General features: G+C 41.2%; 2 protein-coding genes across 4 annotated transcripts in view; one reads left to right on the plus strand and one right to left on the minus strand.

Annotated features, from left to right (window-relative positions):
- The first annotated feature begins 218 nt into the window (after positions 1 to 218).
- LOC116065016 (endonuclease domain-containing 1 protein) lies at positions 219 to 1,992 on the plus strand. The gene is made up of 2 exons (XM_031320468.2): positions 219 to 566; positions 1,267 to 1,992. The coding sequence occupies exons 1-2, from the start codon at positions 264 to 266 to the stop codon at positions 1,873 to 1,875; spliced, it is 912 nt and encodes a 303-aa protein (XP_031176328.1). The 5' UTR covers positions 219 to 263; the 3' UTR covers positions 1,876 to 1,992.
- Positions 1,993 to 4,468: 2,476 nt separating this feature from the next.
- The window catches only part of nlgn2b (neuroligin 2b), a 156,845-nt gene continuing 144,476 nt past the window's right edge, over positions 4,469 to 16,837 (minus strand). For all 3 annotated transcript variants that reach the window (XM_031319988.2, XM_031319987.2, XM_031319989.2), the window contains 4 exons: positions 13,753 to 14,018; positions 12,144 to 12,297; positions 10,237 to 10,603; positions 4,469 to 9,196 (listed from right to left, as the gene is read on the minus strand). In XM_031319988.2, the coding sequence (XP_031175848.1) occupies positions 8,263 to 9,196; positions 10,237 to 10,603; positions 12,144 to 12,297; positions 13,753 to 14,018 (1,721 nt within the window). In that variant the 3' untranslated portion in view covers positions 4,469 to 8,262. The remainder of the gene's footprint in view (positions 9,197 to 10,236; positions 10,604 to 12,143; positions 12,298 to 13,752; positions 14,019 to 16,837) is intronic.

Here is a 16,837-nt window from a genome sequence, read left to right on the forward strand (position 1 = left end):
AAAAGAGCAGTAAAACCGAAAATAAATATATAATTAGGATATGATTCAGGAGAAGAAACAGCTTTTTTTATTCACTATAGTATTTTCGAATTGTAGGTTAGAGCAATGACCTGCACATCTACGCCTACGTGTTAGGAGGCCTGTCTTTTGGTCACACTGTCCTTGCTTTGCATATCTGATTTGTCGTAATCATAACTGCAAACATTTACTGCCATTGCTTAGCAGAAGCCACAGTAGGAGAGACTGAGAAGACATTTTTCACCATGAGTATGTTAACACCTTTAGTTTTTGTTCCTGTGCTAGCCTGTTTTCTGCCTCTAATGTCAGCAACGGTGGTTCAGGATTTTAACCACATAGAGAGGTGCAAGGACTCCCTGTACATGGGGACACCCCCACGCGGGTTCACCGACACCAAACTGAAGAGGATCTGCCAACGTTACGCAGACAGACCTCGCTATGTGACCCTGTATGACCCACAAAAGCGGATTCCAGTTTACTCAGCGTATACCTTCAAGAAAACAGAGGGAGACAGACGTGTGGACTACCCTTGGATGTACGAGCCACAGGTCAGAGACTTGTCTTTGAGTAAATAGTTCATTTTGCTTTTCAAAAATGCTAAAAACTTCATTCATAAAAGGGGTAGCTCACACTAAAGTATGAAATCTCTTTCAAAGAGGATGCCAGCAGCTGAAATAGGCAATACGTCTACTCCAAAAGCAAAGATACTTCATAAACAATACTGGCTTTGTATTATTTCCCAGCATAACAAAATGTTCTGTGTCCAGTAGTGCTCCTTTACTTAGGCCTAAGTGAAAGTACTAATACCACACTATAAAAATACTCTGTCACAAGTAAAAGTCCTGCATTGAAAATATTACTAGTAAAAGTGTAGAAGTATCATCAGGAAAATGTTCTTAAAGTATTATAATAAAACATTGTATTTTATAAACTATGTTTAGTCTGTAAAACTCTTAATCTGTAAAGTAGGCCTAACTAGTAACTAAAGCTGTCAGATTAATGTAGTGGAGTAAAAAGTACAATATTTCCTTTTGAAATGTAGTGGAAGTAGAAAGTGGCATGAAAAGAAAAGACTCAAGTAAAGTACAAGTAACTCAAATTTGTACTTAAGTACAGTACTTGAGTAAATGTACTTATTATTCTGCCACATGGTCTACTGTTAAAGCAAAGATGATTCATAGACAATACTGGCTTATGTAGCCTATTATTTCCCAGCATAACAAAAAACTATGTTGCGTGTCTCAACAGCTGGCAGAAGTCGATGGGAATGGAAACATGCAGCCCTTCCCCACTGGCTACCTGCACATGAAGTTTGAGGACAGCCAGGCAGTCCTGGATGACTACTCTGACGTGGTCCTGTATGAGAGAGGCCACCTAAACCCGGACCAGCACCAGTCCACGCCACACGACCGCGCCGCCACCTACACTTTGACCAACGTGGTCCCGGAGATCCGCGAGTTCAACATCGGGCCTTGGCGTGAGTACGAGGAGCGGATCCGGGTCCGCCTCAACAACTTCTGCCGCGGCACGGCCTACATCGTGACCGGAGTGACCACCAGGGGCAACATGATCCGTCGAAACAACCAGGACCGCGTGGCCATCCCCGAAGACGTGTGGTCCGCTTACTGCTGCACTGAATACGACCGCAACGCGCCGCACGATGTCCGCATCCGCTTCCCGACCTACGGAGTCTTGGCCAAAAACGCCAAAGAGGGCAACAGCGTGCACGAGATGCCGCTCCAGGAACTTGAGATCTTTCTGAAAAGTAATTTGGATGTTGACCAGAACCTTCAGATCTTCTATGACAACTGCATCTCTCCCTCACCCCTCCCTCTTTACCTCCAACATACTATCTGAGAGCTTAAACCTCCTGTGTGTTACGTGGTTTTTAATTATTCTAATGCTAAATTCAAAATGCAGAGTTGGAGGTTATGCAAATTGGCTCATTCAATAAAATATCTTAATTAACTGTGATTGTGTTATTTATCATTTACTTTATTCTTGTAACATAACATGTCTATGTAAAGCTGTGTTAGGCTTAGAAAAAAATCATTTTATCATAGGCTACTCGTGAGTTTAAATGTTTGGTCAGTTATGGAAATTGGATTTTACTTTTATGGCTATCTGATGGGTTTTAGTGCCTTTTAATCATTTACTTAACCTACTTGTGATAAAAGTCTTTTGAATATGAAAAAATATCCATAGTTATAAGTTATATAAGAAAGTAAGAAAACCTAAAAAACCAACACAAGAACATTGAGAAACCTTCCAAACTTACAATCTAAATTATTTAAAAGACAGTGAGAACATTTGTGTATTAAATGACACATTACAAATGTTCAATTACATGTGTGAACATCATATAGGCCTAATTTTTAATTTTTTTTTTTGCTTTCATGTAATATAGATAGCTTCTTTAAATTGATAATGACGTTTCTATTTGCAATTCTAAAGAGGAAGATGCTTTCTGAGCTGTTAGTGCTTCATCAGCCATCATCCCAAAATAATTTAGAATGTCTCAACAGAGGCTATAGTTCATTTGGGTTAGAAGCATAGACTGTATAACATCTCAGAGGCAGTCATTTTCTGATGCAGCAAGCCTTTTCTACACATTAAAGCTGCATACTGCCATCTAGTGACAGAGGGAAAGTATTTCCTGTGATCACTGCTTACAGCTAAACCAACAGTGTAAATGATCCGCAAAGGTAATTGGGTTGAGGGCAAAAGAAAAATACTATGACATTACCGTAAACATCATTCATCTAAACAATTTTGCAATCTATTTACTGTATGATGACTCTGCTGAAGAAATAACAGAGATGATTTTGATTAATACAGTGCACACATCAAAGTTATTAGACACAGCGTAGGTGATAACTTGCTTATTATTGCAGCAATAAGTCATGCCTGATATTCTAAACCATAAGTAAGGATTTAATATTCCAGATATGAAAAAAAACTATTAAAAACTATAGAAACGTTTTTAAAAAACTGATGCATTGTACATTTTTCAACTTTTATTGTGCATTAATCCAAAAAGAATTTCCAAAAAACATAGCTGCAGGCAGGGTTTGCTTATTGAAATTATCTGTCTTTACTGTTTTCCACCCTAAGGCACTTACCATCTCCAACCGAAAACATTGTTCACCAACAGCTCTATTGTAGTCCAGCCTTTACTTCCGTGACGAACGTGCATCACTTTGTAACACACGTTATAATGCTCACCTAGCTGCTAGCATGGCACGCCCTCATATTCTGCTTCTGACTGGGTAGTAGTCCTTACCTAGCTACTGCACGTGTGCGACTGCCAACAAAGATGGAACAGAAGTGAGATGCCTCACTCTGTAGCTAAAACAGAGAGCTCAACACACAGGGTGAAAAGAGGAGCCGCAGCAATGTGCAGTACAACAAAAATATGGTGGTGGTGTTTTTTTTAAATTAAACCATGTACACCTATTGTGATATAACCTCTAAATTAACCTGAAAATGAGCATAATATGAACACTTTAATTATTCCCACATTAGGGCTTGAATGAATGGAAAGCCATGCATTAGCACAAATGTATCATCCAACAGCACCAGTGCATAAGTCTGCTCCGGTATATTTGCTATAATATTGATTTATTGAGTACAGCAGCTGAATAAACACAGATCAGAGGACAGTCACGGAACTGGTGCTGTTATTTTAGGCTTTAAAATTCAAATCCTCTGGATAACTTTAAGACCTCATGGAATGAAAGTCAACACTCAGTTTGTGTGGATTTAGAAAATGAAATCATGGGAAGCTGAGCTTTAGGAGGATACATTCTGTGGTGAAAGCTAGCCTATATGCTAAAAAGCAACACGTTTATGATGTCCTCAAAGTCACAGTATTACAGCAATGAACACCATGGTTCTATCTCTGAGCAGCCACAGCTACAACCATCAGTTTCCTCTTTCTTAAAAACTGAAAACAAAAAAACATCACTTCTCTCAATTCTCCAATAATAGGCCTAACGTTAAATGTTTTAAATACTGTCAGTCAAAGTCGCTCACAAAAACGGCCAGCAATATAAGCAAAACGATTTTGATATCCCGACTGTAAGCTACCAAATACTCAAGTTAGCAACTAAGCTAGCTAGCTGGTGAAACGAGTCAACATAGCAGCTAGCTTAACTAAAGACCGAGGTATTTTTCCCAGGAGTTGGTGACCAAACCAGAGGTTAAAGGTAAGTGTGTATTGGTGGCCAGCAACGGGACTCGAAATTAAAGTTTAAGTTGCTCGCACGTCTTGGTTGTGTAAATAAATAAACTAACAGGTTAGCTACAACAACATCAGAGTGCTCCGGATTGTGTGTAGCGTACCAACTTGTAGTGGGGTTCTCCTGCCCCCTCGTGGCTATAAAATGTAGGGCCTATTACAGCTTTAATATTGCATCCCTGACAATGTGACACAAATGATGGCAAAATCTTTTGTTTAAGAATGTCTTTTAATGTTTTCCAGTTCAGATACACAACATACAGTGTGTAATAGCCTCTATTTGAAATAGAAATATTAATTTTAATTCTTTCAACTCCTGGTCATTATGCTCTCTCACAGTATCTTGAGCTTCAAGCAGGTTACTGAATCAGACTAAATGAAACAGACAAACAGGTGCAAGCCTTCACTTTACCATTCCAGCAATACATGTTTTAATAAGACAATATTTGGATCCTTGTAATGCTTTTTATTATTTTTATATATATTTTGTCCTTACCTTTTAAGCCAACATCAAAACTGTAGTGTAAACATGTAAACTTGGTGAGTGTGCTTCCATTATCTGTTGGCTGTCCAAACTATCTTTGTAATGCTGTTTTTAGAAGCGTGGGCAACTCAAACTCACATCAAACAGCTGTGCCAATAATCCCATAAACAGAATGTGTGGACAAAATTGCAAAAGGTAGCAAAACAACCACCATGATTAGTCTGAAATAAGACCAAACGAGTACAAAGGATTTCACAACCTCCTAATAACAGGTTGTTCTGTATGACAACGCTCAAGACAATGTGAGACACTAACAATTAAATCCAACAGCATTGCAAGTAAAATTCCTTGATTTGTGGTTTGTTTTGAGCACATTTGAAACATCCGCCCTATCTCGTTTTTCTGCCTCATTTCTCGAAACATCCCTGTTTTCCCTTCCTTCATCTGTTCTCTGCAGCTGCTCTTTGGCTTTTTAACCAATGAAAGGACTCATTTCACTCAAAAGCTGCCTTCATGATTGATGGGATAGTGCCAGGTGTGTACGTTATGCTTTAGACATACAGTCAGAAATGCAGTAAGATCATTTTTAACACCACAATATCTAGGCTAACCTGAGCCGTAAGCATCCCTTTCCGTGTTTATGTTTACCTCTACTATGCTGTGATTTTTTTGTGATGTTATTATTATTATTATTATTATTATTCACGCATGTTCAAAGATGTACTCATGTGCCCATAACCTATTGGAATTTGCCCTGGAGATCTAGGAAATGAAGGAGAATCAAACATACGCATGAATGCTAAAATCACGTAAGTCACCTAAACTTGCACCTGTTGTCACAAAGAAAAGATCCGGCCAATCACTCAAACCAAACGACAAACATAATATTTACAAATTCCAGTTTGTTCTCTTACACTTTAAAAAATGTACAGTTTGTTTCATGTGTTGGTTTTTGTCTTTTGTCCTCGCAGCTCGCTCCTGTCCAGTGTGAGGGATGGCAGTCTGGCTCCAGAGTGTTGTTATCCTAAGCAGACAGGATACAGAACATAACAAGGAGGGGAGAATTAATCCCGCCCGCTTTGCTTTTGTGGTATATGGTGTATGAGTAATGTCTGTCATTAAAGATTTTTTTTAAATCAGGTTTTTAGAATGCATCCTCTGTGCATTGACAGATCATACCGTAGCTGACGAGCTATTTCGTCATCACCATTGAATAACTGCCGGCATTTGTCCAGTGTTGTCCTAATGTCACTGTTTTTTTTCCTTCTCAGAATTGTCCAGAGTGTTCAGTTGTGCGAAAGATGTGAAACGCGCGTACAAGGCTTTCTCACCTTTTGACCGTCATAAATATATCTTATCCTTTCTCCCACCTTGCAGAAGGGAGAATCATGAAACAAAAGAGCAGACGAAAAGAATAACTGTCAGGCAGTCTTTGAAGCATGTGGTTAATGTCAGTCACAGACAAAAACCTTATTTAGACTATTCATGTAAAGTAGTTGCTTCTTTTTTTTTTGTTACTTAAAAAGTGCTATCTTCAGGTGAGATTGAGAGACAGTGACTGCAAACTTGAACAGTTGCAAAAGATAAAGAGGAACAGAGCAAAAGAGGGAGGAAAGAAAAAGGCTTTCATCAGTCTCTCTGGTAGTTTTGCGGCACAGCCTCAGTGTTAGGAAATGAACAAAAATAAAGAGGAAATATTTACTCTCTTTGTTATAATCATAGTTTTACACAATATTCATCTCTTAATACTTTAATACCTTTTTGAAGTACCACAAAGTGCAGCTGATATTAAAATAGAAAATGAAAATGATTTTCAAAATAAAATAAAATCAATGCAGAACAAGGCAAATCATCAAAATTACAAACAAACTTCTCTGTCCACACTTTATAAAAAAAAACCATCATGCAAATATCCCAGACAGCAAAGTAGTTAATAAAACTTTATATTCTTTTTTTTTTTTTTTTTTTTTAAACGAGGAAATATTGAATCTGATTTCCCTTTTAAAGAAGAGACCAGCCACAGTGCAACACTGAGTGCAATTTAAAAGAAAATAAAAGTGTGTGGATCAAAAAGAAAGATGAAGGGGTTGGCACTTTTTATGATGGTAATTCCTTTTGTAAGATACAGTCAGGATGGACCTCTCCAGGCGGTCCACTGGACGCCAGTGAAAGAGGAACTTTATCACAGTACTTGGCACCAAGAATGCTGGTAAAAACGAGATATCAGAATATCTTTTTTTTTTTTTCATTCATATCCTTACAATTTATTAATAATACATCATTTACATTTGTGTTTTTGTATAAAAGACTCCAAAAGGAAAAAAGAGTCTAGAAGTGATTGTGAGAAAGAGGAGAGACGTGGAGATGGAAATGGATTATGTCAATGGTTTAATAAAAAGAGCTACAAGGGCAGATGCAGAGAGAGAGAAAGAGTGTGAGGCAGCGAAAAGAGAGAAGCAGTTAAATGGGCTGAGATGGGGCTACAGACAGAGATAATGAGTGAGAAACAAATAAAGTAATGGACATGATTAGAGCCTGTGTGGCCGAGATGCAGCGACTTCTAATGGGCAGCCTGGATTCCAGGTTGCATCCCACAGAGTATGATTCAGTTATTTCCTGTACCGCCCAACAGTTGAAGCCCCAATCTGGAAATGTTTGAAAGCAGCATTTGTGAGTATACAGATTATTTTTTCATTTTTTAAAAGCAGGACTTTTGATGGGATTTAGGTCACATCATAACAGAAAACAGGTACATCAATTTGTAATAACATAAGAAATAAAGTTACAATGTATGAAAAACTCATGCTTAAATGTCAAATAGCTCATCCTTGTACTTCCAGTGCTGTCAATACAGTTCACACTTAACAAAAGCCTCCAGAAATAGAATACAGGGACAGCTGTTGGGACATAGTGCTCAACACAGGGTGCCAAATTTCACTTCCAGATTGGGCCTTTAAAGCTGCAATTTGTAAGTTTCAAAAAATCACCGCTTTATGAAAGACAGCTTGTTGGGGCATATGTTGCCTGGTTTAAAGCTGCTCGCTACTGTATTATCTTTTTCACTAAATGAATGGAAATGAATATATGTATTCTATGTCAAACATAGTTTTACACTGACACAACAACACATGCGCAAAACAACCAAGCTACGCATAGGATGTCTGGCTGATAGTGATTAGCTCAATGCCTCTTTGAGAGAGAGCTACAAGCTTAAAGCTGCGTTTGGTGGCTCACCTAAGCACGAGATATTGAAAGAGCTTTAACGCGGCAAAGCAGTATGCACCTATGATGACAGGTGGAGCTTTTTTTAAATCATCTCCTCATTGATTTATGATTACATTTTAGAGGTATTTCACTGCTTAAAATCTTACAAACTGCAGCTTTATTTGAGGGCTTCATGAGAAAAGACAAAGATATAGTGAAGAAGAATAGAGGGTGGTGAGAGTGGAGTTTGTATGGAACAGTTTGTGTGGTGCGTCTCTGTAAGCCCAGAGTGGGGTAGCAGAGGTTGTGCCTGGTCCTATACACGGGTGGTGGAGTGTTGATGTGGCAGGGCATTGTTGCTGTGGCTGGGGACAGGTGTAGTGGAGGGGGCCGGGACAGGGGGATAAGTGTTGAAGGGGTGGAGGGGCTGCATGCTGCTGATGGTGCTCGGGATCATGGTGATGGTATTGGCTGTCATCAGTGGCACATCCTCCGGCGCCCGCCGCAGGGCCAGCGTGTAGTCAGGTGGGCACACAGGGGGCCGCAGAGGTTCCAGGTCGCCGTGGATGCCGCGGGAAGGGAGGGGTGTGCCGTGCTCCAGCTCCACTCTCTGCTGCTTCATCTGCAGCGACATTAGCTCCTCCTCCTGACTCAGCGCCAGGTCATTGTGCGGCGGGGCCCCTACTACTCCCATGCCGACGCCCATGCCCATCGTCGTGACACGCTGCGGGGACAGTCGGCGGTGGCGTCTCTGCATGAGTTCATGGCGCTTATCCCGTTTGTAGTAAAGCGCGGCAAAGGCCAGCACGTTCAGGAAAAGAAGCGAGGCGCCCACAGCTACCGTCACACTCAGCTCGGTGGAGTAGTCCCGTGTCTCATCGGGAAAGGGAGAAAATCGGGGTCTCTCTGAACCATAGGGTTCAGGATCAGGCGGATAGGTGGAGATTACAGGATGCCGTGTGGAGCGGGTGCCAGGGCTGTGAGGGCCCTTCCAGCGGTTGGTGCCTCCGGGCGGCAGTCGAGTTGTGATGGAGCTAATGATTTCCTTGTGGAGGCTGTGGAGATGTGGCACCAGCTCCAGCCAGAAGGCCACCTTGTTGGCCCGGTAGTTGTCTCTGACGCGAGGCTTCAGGCCGATATGCAAGTACTGCTTGTCTTTGGAGCTGAACTTGGTCCAGATGACCTCTTCAAAGCGGTTGGGCTTGGTGTGGATGAATGTGGTGTCCTGAGGAACTGGTAGGTTAGGATCTCTGGAGGAGAGAAATAGCAGAATCAAAATATTTTTTATATGTTAAAAATGATTGATCACTAATAAGTTTGTAACATATAGTTACCTGTGTTGCGATTATACAGCAATTCAATATGCCGAAACACAAGAGCTTATGTGCTATTTGAGGTGAACACCTGTGTAAAAATCTGGTTTGGATTTTAGCAGAAAGAACGCCTCGGAAAGAGCAGGTGCTGCGTGTCACGGTGCAACTCAGTCCCTAACCAGATGTTTAGACCCACAACAAGCTAAACAGATTCTTTCATCCAAGAGAAAATCTCCAAATCAAAACTAGAAACACTAATGCTATCTTCACCTTTAGCAGACTAACAATGTGCCCACAATAGAGACCGAACACATTGAAGTCCCGCCCCCGCCACAGGGGAAAAGAACTCTCCGCTTTTCATTGACTTGTATTGCGCGAAGGCGCCTCCTCGTCAATTCCGTCTGCTAGCAAACAACAGAAAAATGCCTCAAGTCTGCTGAATGGTGATATTCACCACCAAAAATGTAAAGAACCCATAACTTTATAAGCTGCCAAACCGAAAAACTGAGGTTTTATGAAGACAAAAGTGGATACAGACGAGAGGAATCAGCAGAGAGAATGGGGAGACTGTGGGATCCACAGTTTATTCAGATTCACAGGTTATTTACCCTGTTGGTAGTGAATATCACCACACAGCAGCCTTCAGGCATTTTTCTGTTGTTTGATAGCAGACAAAATTGACGAGGAGGCGCCTTCGCGCAATACAAGTCAATGGAGAGCGAAGAGTTGTTTTCCCCTCTGGTGGGCGTAGCTTTCAGAGAAAGACACTCTGTCTCTATTGTGGCCACAAATAGTAGGACTTCACTAGAAGGATAGAGGGACAATAAACTGATTATTTCAGGAAGTGAATTCACCACTGTGTTAAATATGAGCTTGTAAGTACAGTAAACTGTACACACTCTGTATTAGTTTACATTTTAATAAGATAAATGCACTTAATATCAGAAAGTTATGATTACATTTGGCATTATACTAACCCTGTCTTGGCAAAGTTGGTCCAGTATGTCATGACTACGGCACTGAGCATTACATCGTTCTTGGAGAAGTTACAGGGAAACAGGTCAGTGGCTCCCACCATGGGAATCCCAAACACATATGGGATCTCATCTCCATGGGCTGCGTCTGCCCAGTCTGGCCTCGCCTCGGTCTGACAGTGGTGGTGGAAGGTATAGAAATAGACAGGCGACTGGAACTCAGCGTGCAGTTTGGCAGTGGCAACAGCCGGGGCCACCCACTGATGGTCCGTGAACAGAGCCAGGAGGGTCTTCCTACGCATGTCACTGTTGTCCCTGTCAGCCCAGTCTGTGTACATGAATTTTATGGTTTCCCTCAGAATGTCTTTACCTTCAAAGAAATAAAAAGAAACGTGAGCATGTACGCAGTGCGTGGTTATCTGCAACATTAGCTGTAACATTTCTGTAACTTGGTTAAAATGTTGTAAATTTATGTCATAGCAGTATATTATAACTGTCATTTGAATTCAAACATATAGTTGATCAAATTATGAAAGCTTTTCTGTGTGTTACACTTCTATTATCACCAAATGTCCCCTCAGATTTTCTAATGTGTGGGTCTGTAGCTCATCACAAGACGTCCTCCAGCTCTGTTCAGAATGTCTGGCTGGAAAAACATCAGATAATGAAGAGGAAACATCTCAATGCTACTGTAGCAACAAATAAATATATAAATATCAATTCCTACTGAAAGATATACATTGTAAAAACTCTTAGCTTTTTTAACAGCATTCACAAACCCATAGCCATTTTATCAATAAGATAACATTGTAATAATACCACACTCCACAGCTGGCAGTAAACATGCTAGCAGATTAGCTCGCTAGTTGTAGCGCCTCGGTCAATCATGTGACCCTCACTTTTGCAGCAGTCACTACTACTCAAGTACTCAAGTACTTTACAAGTAAGTACACATTTGAGGTACTTTTACTTCACTTGAGTATTTCTATTGTATGCTGCTTTGTACTTTCTACTTCACTACAATTCAAGAGGAAATGTGCTTTCTAGTCCACTACATTAGTTGTACAGTCATATGTAGTTACTAGTTAACAAATTAAGACTTTTCATATAAAACCCATGTAAACCCATTGTAAGCTTGTGCGGGCTGGGAATAGTTGCATGACACAATAATTACATTTTCATTTGTTCGTTCATTCCCTTATTCATTCATAGCTATGAGCGTATTAAATACAATGCAATGAAATAGATTACACTACCCAACAGTATGGTAAATAATTAAACCTAGCTCCACCGTGACTTTTTCACTAATGCATCAGTAAGTTGCTCTGAGTACTTTTACGGTGTTATGCACTGGTAGTATCTCTTTAAGTACAATTCACTACACTATTTTTACAGTGTGGCAATGCTACTTTTGCGTAAGGATCTGAGTATTTTCCTCTGCCATTTTCATTGTAGTTTGAACCACAGCATTGATTCTCTGCCCTAACCCGATTGGGCCCAACCCGCTGAGTTCGGGTGGGGCTGTCATTTCTCAAAGATTTCCCCGGGCTTGAATCGGGTCAGGTTTTGCACATATTTTCCAACATCATCATAGTCTGTGGAATGTCATGAATGAACACAACCTTCTGTATATCAATTCAACTTACACGCATGGATAATGAGCAGTGGAAGTTCAAGTTTTGAATGGGCTCAGGCCCAAGACTGCTGGGTGGATCGGGCTCGGGTCAGAACAGTCCAACAGTTTCTTGGACAGAAACTATGTGGGTTCATATTGTGTCAGAACTGATTTTTTGGGCCCGATCATAGTCTAGTTTGAACATCATTTAAAGTACTTCTGGGTGCTGTAGAGCCCAACAACATGTGGAAAGTTAAAGATTAGAGCTTTAAAGGAATTCATAATAGGGTCTGACCATCAGGGTATCCATACAGATTGTCCACAAAGTTGGAGATGGTGTAGTCAAACGAAGCTGCTGATATTCCGTCTTCTCCTTCACTGTCATCCACAAATTTCAGGCCCTCTCCCTGGTTGACGCCCAGCAAAATGTCATAGTTCAGGAACTCACCCTGGAGTTACGACAAACACACACAGCATGACATGACGTGACAGCACAGAATTAGGGGTATAAATCACAAGTTTCATCACGATACGATATTATATTGATTCTTTCCTTTGGTCAACGATACGATATTTGCTGATATCTTAAAGTCTGTCACAATACGATTTCGATTCGATTCAATGAAACAATATCATATGCCAATTTAACAGTTTCATTCATCAACAAACAAAAGCAACTAAAATATGAAAAACAAAACAAATTATTCTTTTTAAAGCTATAGTGCGTAGTTTCTGTCGCCCCCATGAGGAAGTCTAAGTAATGACAACAACACTGTCGGCGCGTCCACATGATACAAGCCTTACCTAATCGTACACGCCCCCCCCACCCCTCCTCAATGCAGTTGCTAGCAGCTAAGGAGGACAGGAGGATTAAAAAAACATGATGGACTCTTCAGAAGAGGTAATTATCTTCACTTGAGTTTCTGTGCAGGAAAGTCACCAGACGACACAATCTTCTGAACATAGCCATACTGAGAAATACAGAGAGAGTTGTGTGGAGCTGATAGTCTTAATTAGCTTTGTATCAACTCATTTGACAATGGTTGAATGTAATGGGTGTTTATTATTTTCAAAAAGTTACGCACTAAAGCTTTAATAAAAAGTATAAAAATAAAGTACAATTCTAAAGTAAAGGGCCATCTTACAGACGATATGTATCGATATTTTCTAGTGCTGTTAGTTAAACGCGTTATTAACGGTATTAACGCAAACCCATTGTAACGTAATGTTCCTTTTGGCATAGCAAACTTTGTAGTTTTTTTCACATGCTGTTGCAACAACTAGTAACGTTAGAAAAACAATACCACACTAGCTAGACCGGAAACAAAACAACAGGCACGCTGCACACACTTGTTTGAGCTTGCGAGCCGGCCAAAGAGTAGTAGGCTAACGTTACGTTTTGAGTGGATGGCGAGCGCGAGACCCGAAATGGATGCCAATAAGATTCTGAATGGAAAGTTTACTTTTAAAAAGTTGCCAAATGGTTCCATTGACAATACCAAAGTGATCTGTGTGTTTTGTCGTTGTGAACTGAGCTATCATCGCAGCACGTCCAGTCTGAAATACCACTTGATGGCCAAGCACACAGGTGATGCGAATTCTCCGCCCCCTCGTCAAAGCCAGGCGACAAAAGCACAAAGCAAGCCGATCCACTTTTCCATGTTGATAAGAGCATTAAAATGAGAAAAAATAATTGGACAAAAAGAAATCTAGGAACATTTAGAATAGATACCAATAGATAAGCACCGATAATATGGGATCGTGGATCATTGAATCGATATATCGATGTATTGTTACACCCCTACACAGAATGCAGCAGTAATTCACCCACAAAATGCAAAGAAATGATCAAGACAAACAATGCGATCATTCACTGGATGACATCCAGTGAAACCAGCTCTGACCTGCTGCATGAGGATCTCAGGGTCGTCGGGCACCACGTCCCCATCTACCACAGGTCCGAAGGCGATGTGGTAGCGTGCAGGCTGGATGTCTTGGTCCACTAACTCCCGGAAACTCTTCCTCCTCAGGCATTCCACCAACTCAGCCATGTCCCCCAGAGTGCAGCCGACCTTCCTGGCCAAGATCTTGGTGTACATCATCGGTCGGTAGTTGACTGCCCAGCTGGAGATGGCTGAGCCACTCTGAGCGATGGCCCTCTGGAACAGGCCTACACAGACCACATACAGCAGATATAGCTTCAACAGAAAAGACTTATTCTCTCTCAGTTCAGCACCAATCCCCCCCCCACGACATACTTTTGCTAACAGCAAATGGGGCCTTCAAGGCCTTACAGTGTGAGTGCTTTCAATAATGCATATATGTTGGAGGAGGAGCAATTGTAGAGTATTACATAGGAAGCAAGAGGAAGTAGCCGGATTCATAGCGGGAGAAAATCTTCATGAACATCAGGGTAGGAAAATGAAGTGCATCCATTACATACAATGAGAGACAGCAGCAAGAAAGATGGTGGCAACTCTACACACAGCATCGGGCTTGATGGGCCGTGTTGGATGAAGCGCGAAAAAGAGACAGAGAGAGAAAGAAAACTGCTTGCACTGTTGCACCGCTGCACTGTTATGTAAAGTGGCTTGCTGTCCCTCTGTTTCATCTGCAGATTCTGTCATTAATAATTAAGGCCCCCCACATTCTGCATGTGCCCCACCCCCGCTCCTCTCCCTGTGAAATCAATTAAGAAGCCTCTCAGCTGCAGCTCCAGCTCTACCCCTCATCTCATCTCTCTTCTGCACACACACACACACACACACACACACACACACACACACACACACACACACACACACACACACACACACACACACACAGTACCTAAAAAGTATTCACCCACCAACTTGTTCTACACTTTGTGGTGTTACAGCCAGACTTGAAATGAAGTAGTGCCACAGACAACCCATAATGATAACATGGATATTTAATCTTCTTTTTTGACACATCAACTGCTCACATGAGCAAAACCATAACAGAAATAACCCAACATTAACCAATCAAAAGATCCAAAACGACCCAATTCTTAAGGGAATTTCAAGTAATACAACTAATAGGCAAATTATATATATATATATATATATATATATATATATATATATATACATATATATATACACTCACCTAAAGGATTATTAGGAACACCATGCTAATACCGTGTTTGACCCCCTTTCGCCTTCAGAACTGCCTTAATTCTTCGTGGCATTGATTCAACTAGGTGCTGGAAGCATTCTTTAGAAATGTTGGCCCATATTGATAGGATAGCATCTTGCAGTTGATGGAGATTTGTGGGATGAACATCCAGGGCACGAAGCTCCCGTTCCACCACATCCCAAAGATGTTCTATTGGGTTGAGATCTGGGGACTGTGGGGGCCATTTTACTACAGTGAACTCATTGTCATGTTCAGAAAACCAATTTGAAATGATTCGAGCTTTGTGACATGGTGCATTATCCTGCTGGAAGTAGCCATCAGAGGATGTGTACATGGTGGTCATAAAGGGATGGACATGGTCAGAAACAATGCTCAGGTAGGCTGTGGCATTTAAATGGTGCTCAGTTGGTACTAAGGGGCCTAAAGTGTGCCAAGAAAACATTCCCCACACCATTACACCACCACCACCACCATCCTGCCCAGTGGTAACAAGGCATGACGGATCCATGTTCTCATTCTGTTTACGCCAAATTCTGACTCTACCATCTGAATGTCTCAACAGAAATCGAGACTCATCAGACCAGGCAACATTTTTCCAGTCTTCAACTGTCCAATTTTGGTGAGCTTGTGCAAATTGTAGCCTCATGTTCCTATTTTTAGTGGAGATGAGTGGTACCCGGTGGGGTCTTCTGCAGGTGTAGCCCATCCACCTCAAGGTTGTTCGTGTTGTGGCTTCACAAATGCTTTGCTGTAAACCTCGGTCGTAACGAGTGGTTATTTGAGTCAAAGTTGATCTCCTATCAGCTGGAATCAGTCGGCCCATTCTCCTCTGACCTTTAGCATCAACAAGGCATTTTCGCCCCCCAGGACTGCAGCATACTTTATTAATTTATTTTATACTTCACTGGGCTTTGCGTCGTGCCTAACAGGCTACTATTTTGACCCTTTGCAGCACCGTTACTTATCATCAAGCTGCCACTTCCTCGTAACACATCCTGCTGCTGCAGGCTGCAGGCATGATGGAGAAACACAGCAGCAACACAGTTCTGAATGGAGCTTTTTATTTTCCAAAACTCCCAGACGGCTCGTAGACAAGTCGAAAGCCATATGCACATTGTGTAAAGCCGAATTAAAATATCACCGAACGTCAAGCTTGAGCTACCACCTACGAGCTAAGCATAGTAGTACAGTTAACGTGATGCTACCCGCTAGCATGCTACCCACTCAGGCAAAGCAGTATTTTGGAGAGTGCTACTTGCCGACCTGCGGATGAAACCAAATCCCAAAAAATTACTACAGCTCTTGCGAAACGGGTGGCAACTAACTGCAGACCTGTCAGCATCGTAGAGGACTCGGGTCTTAAAGACGTACTACGGTTGGCATGTTCTGACCTGTCTCATTGCCGTCGAGGGGGACAGTAGTTTTCACAGATACACAGCCTGTATGACACGAAGAAAGCAGCCACACTGGAACTGCTGCAAGATGCTGCAAACGCTGTCTCATTAACCGGTGATCACTGGACGTCAGTGAGTAATCAACATTATTTAGGAGTTACTAAACACTATATTGACTCTGGTAAGGATAGGGATTTTTAGTGTTTTAGTTAGGTACTTGGAGGAATTGTGCAATAATGACAGATTCACACATTTTTCTTTTGTTTACACAGTAAATAAATAATTACAAATCTTAAAATCAAGTTCATAAAGTAACTTTCTTTGCATTCATTTGATTTCCAATCAAGATACACTGGTAAGAATTGCTTGCGATTGTTAATATGTACTTAAAAACTGTTCTGAAATGCAAAATAATTTTAATCATGTGATAAAATAT

This window comes from Sander lucioperca, chromosome 13 (assembly GCF_008315115.2).
Source record: "Sander lucioperca isolate FBNREF2018 chromosome 13, SLUC_FBN_1.2, whole genome shotgun sequence".
In the NCBI taxonomy this organism is placed as follows: domain Eukaryota; kingdom Metazoa; phylum Chordata; class Actinopteri; order Perciformes; family Percidae; genus Sander; species Sander lucioperca.

Coding starts and splice junctions, on each gene's coding strand:
- LOC116065016 (XM_031320468.2), top strand. CDS start 264: ATGAGTATGTTAACACCTTTAGTTTTTGTTCCTGTGCTAGCCTGTTTT. Junction 567..1,266: donor CTTGGATGTACGAGCCACAG/GTCAGAGACTTG, acceptor GTGTCTCAACAG/CTGGCAGAAGTCGATGGGAA.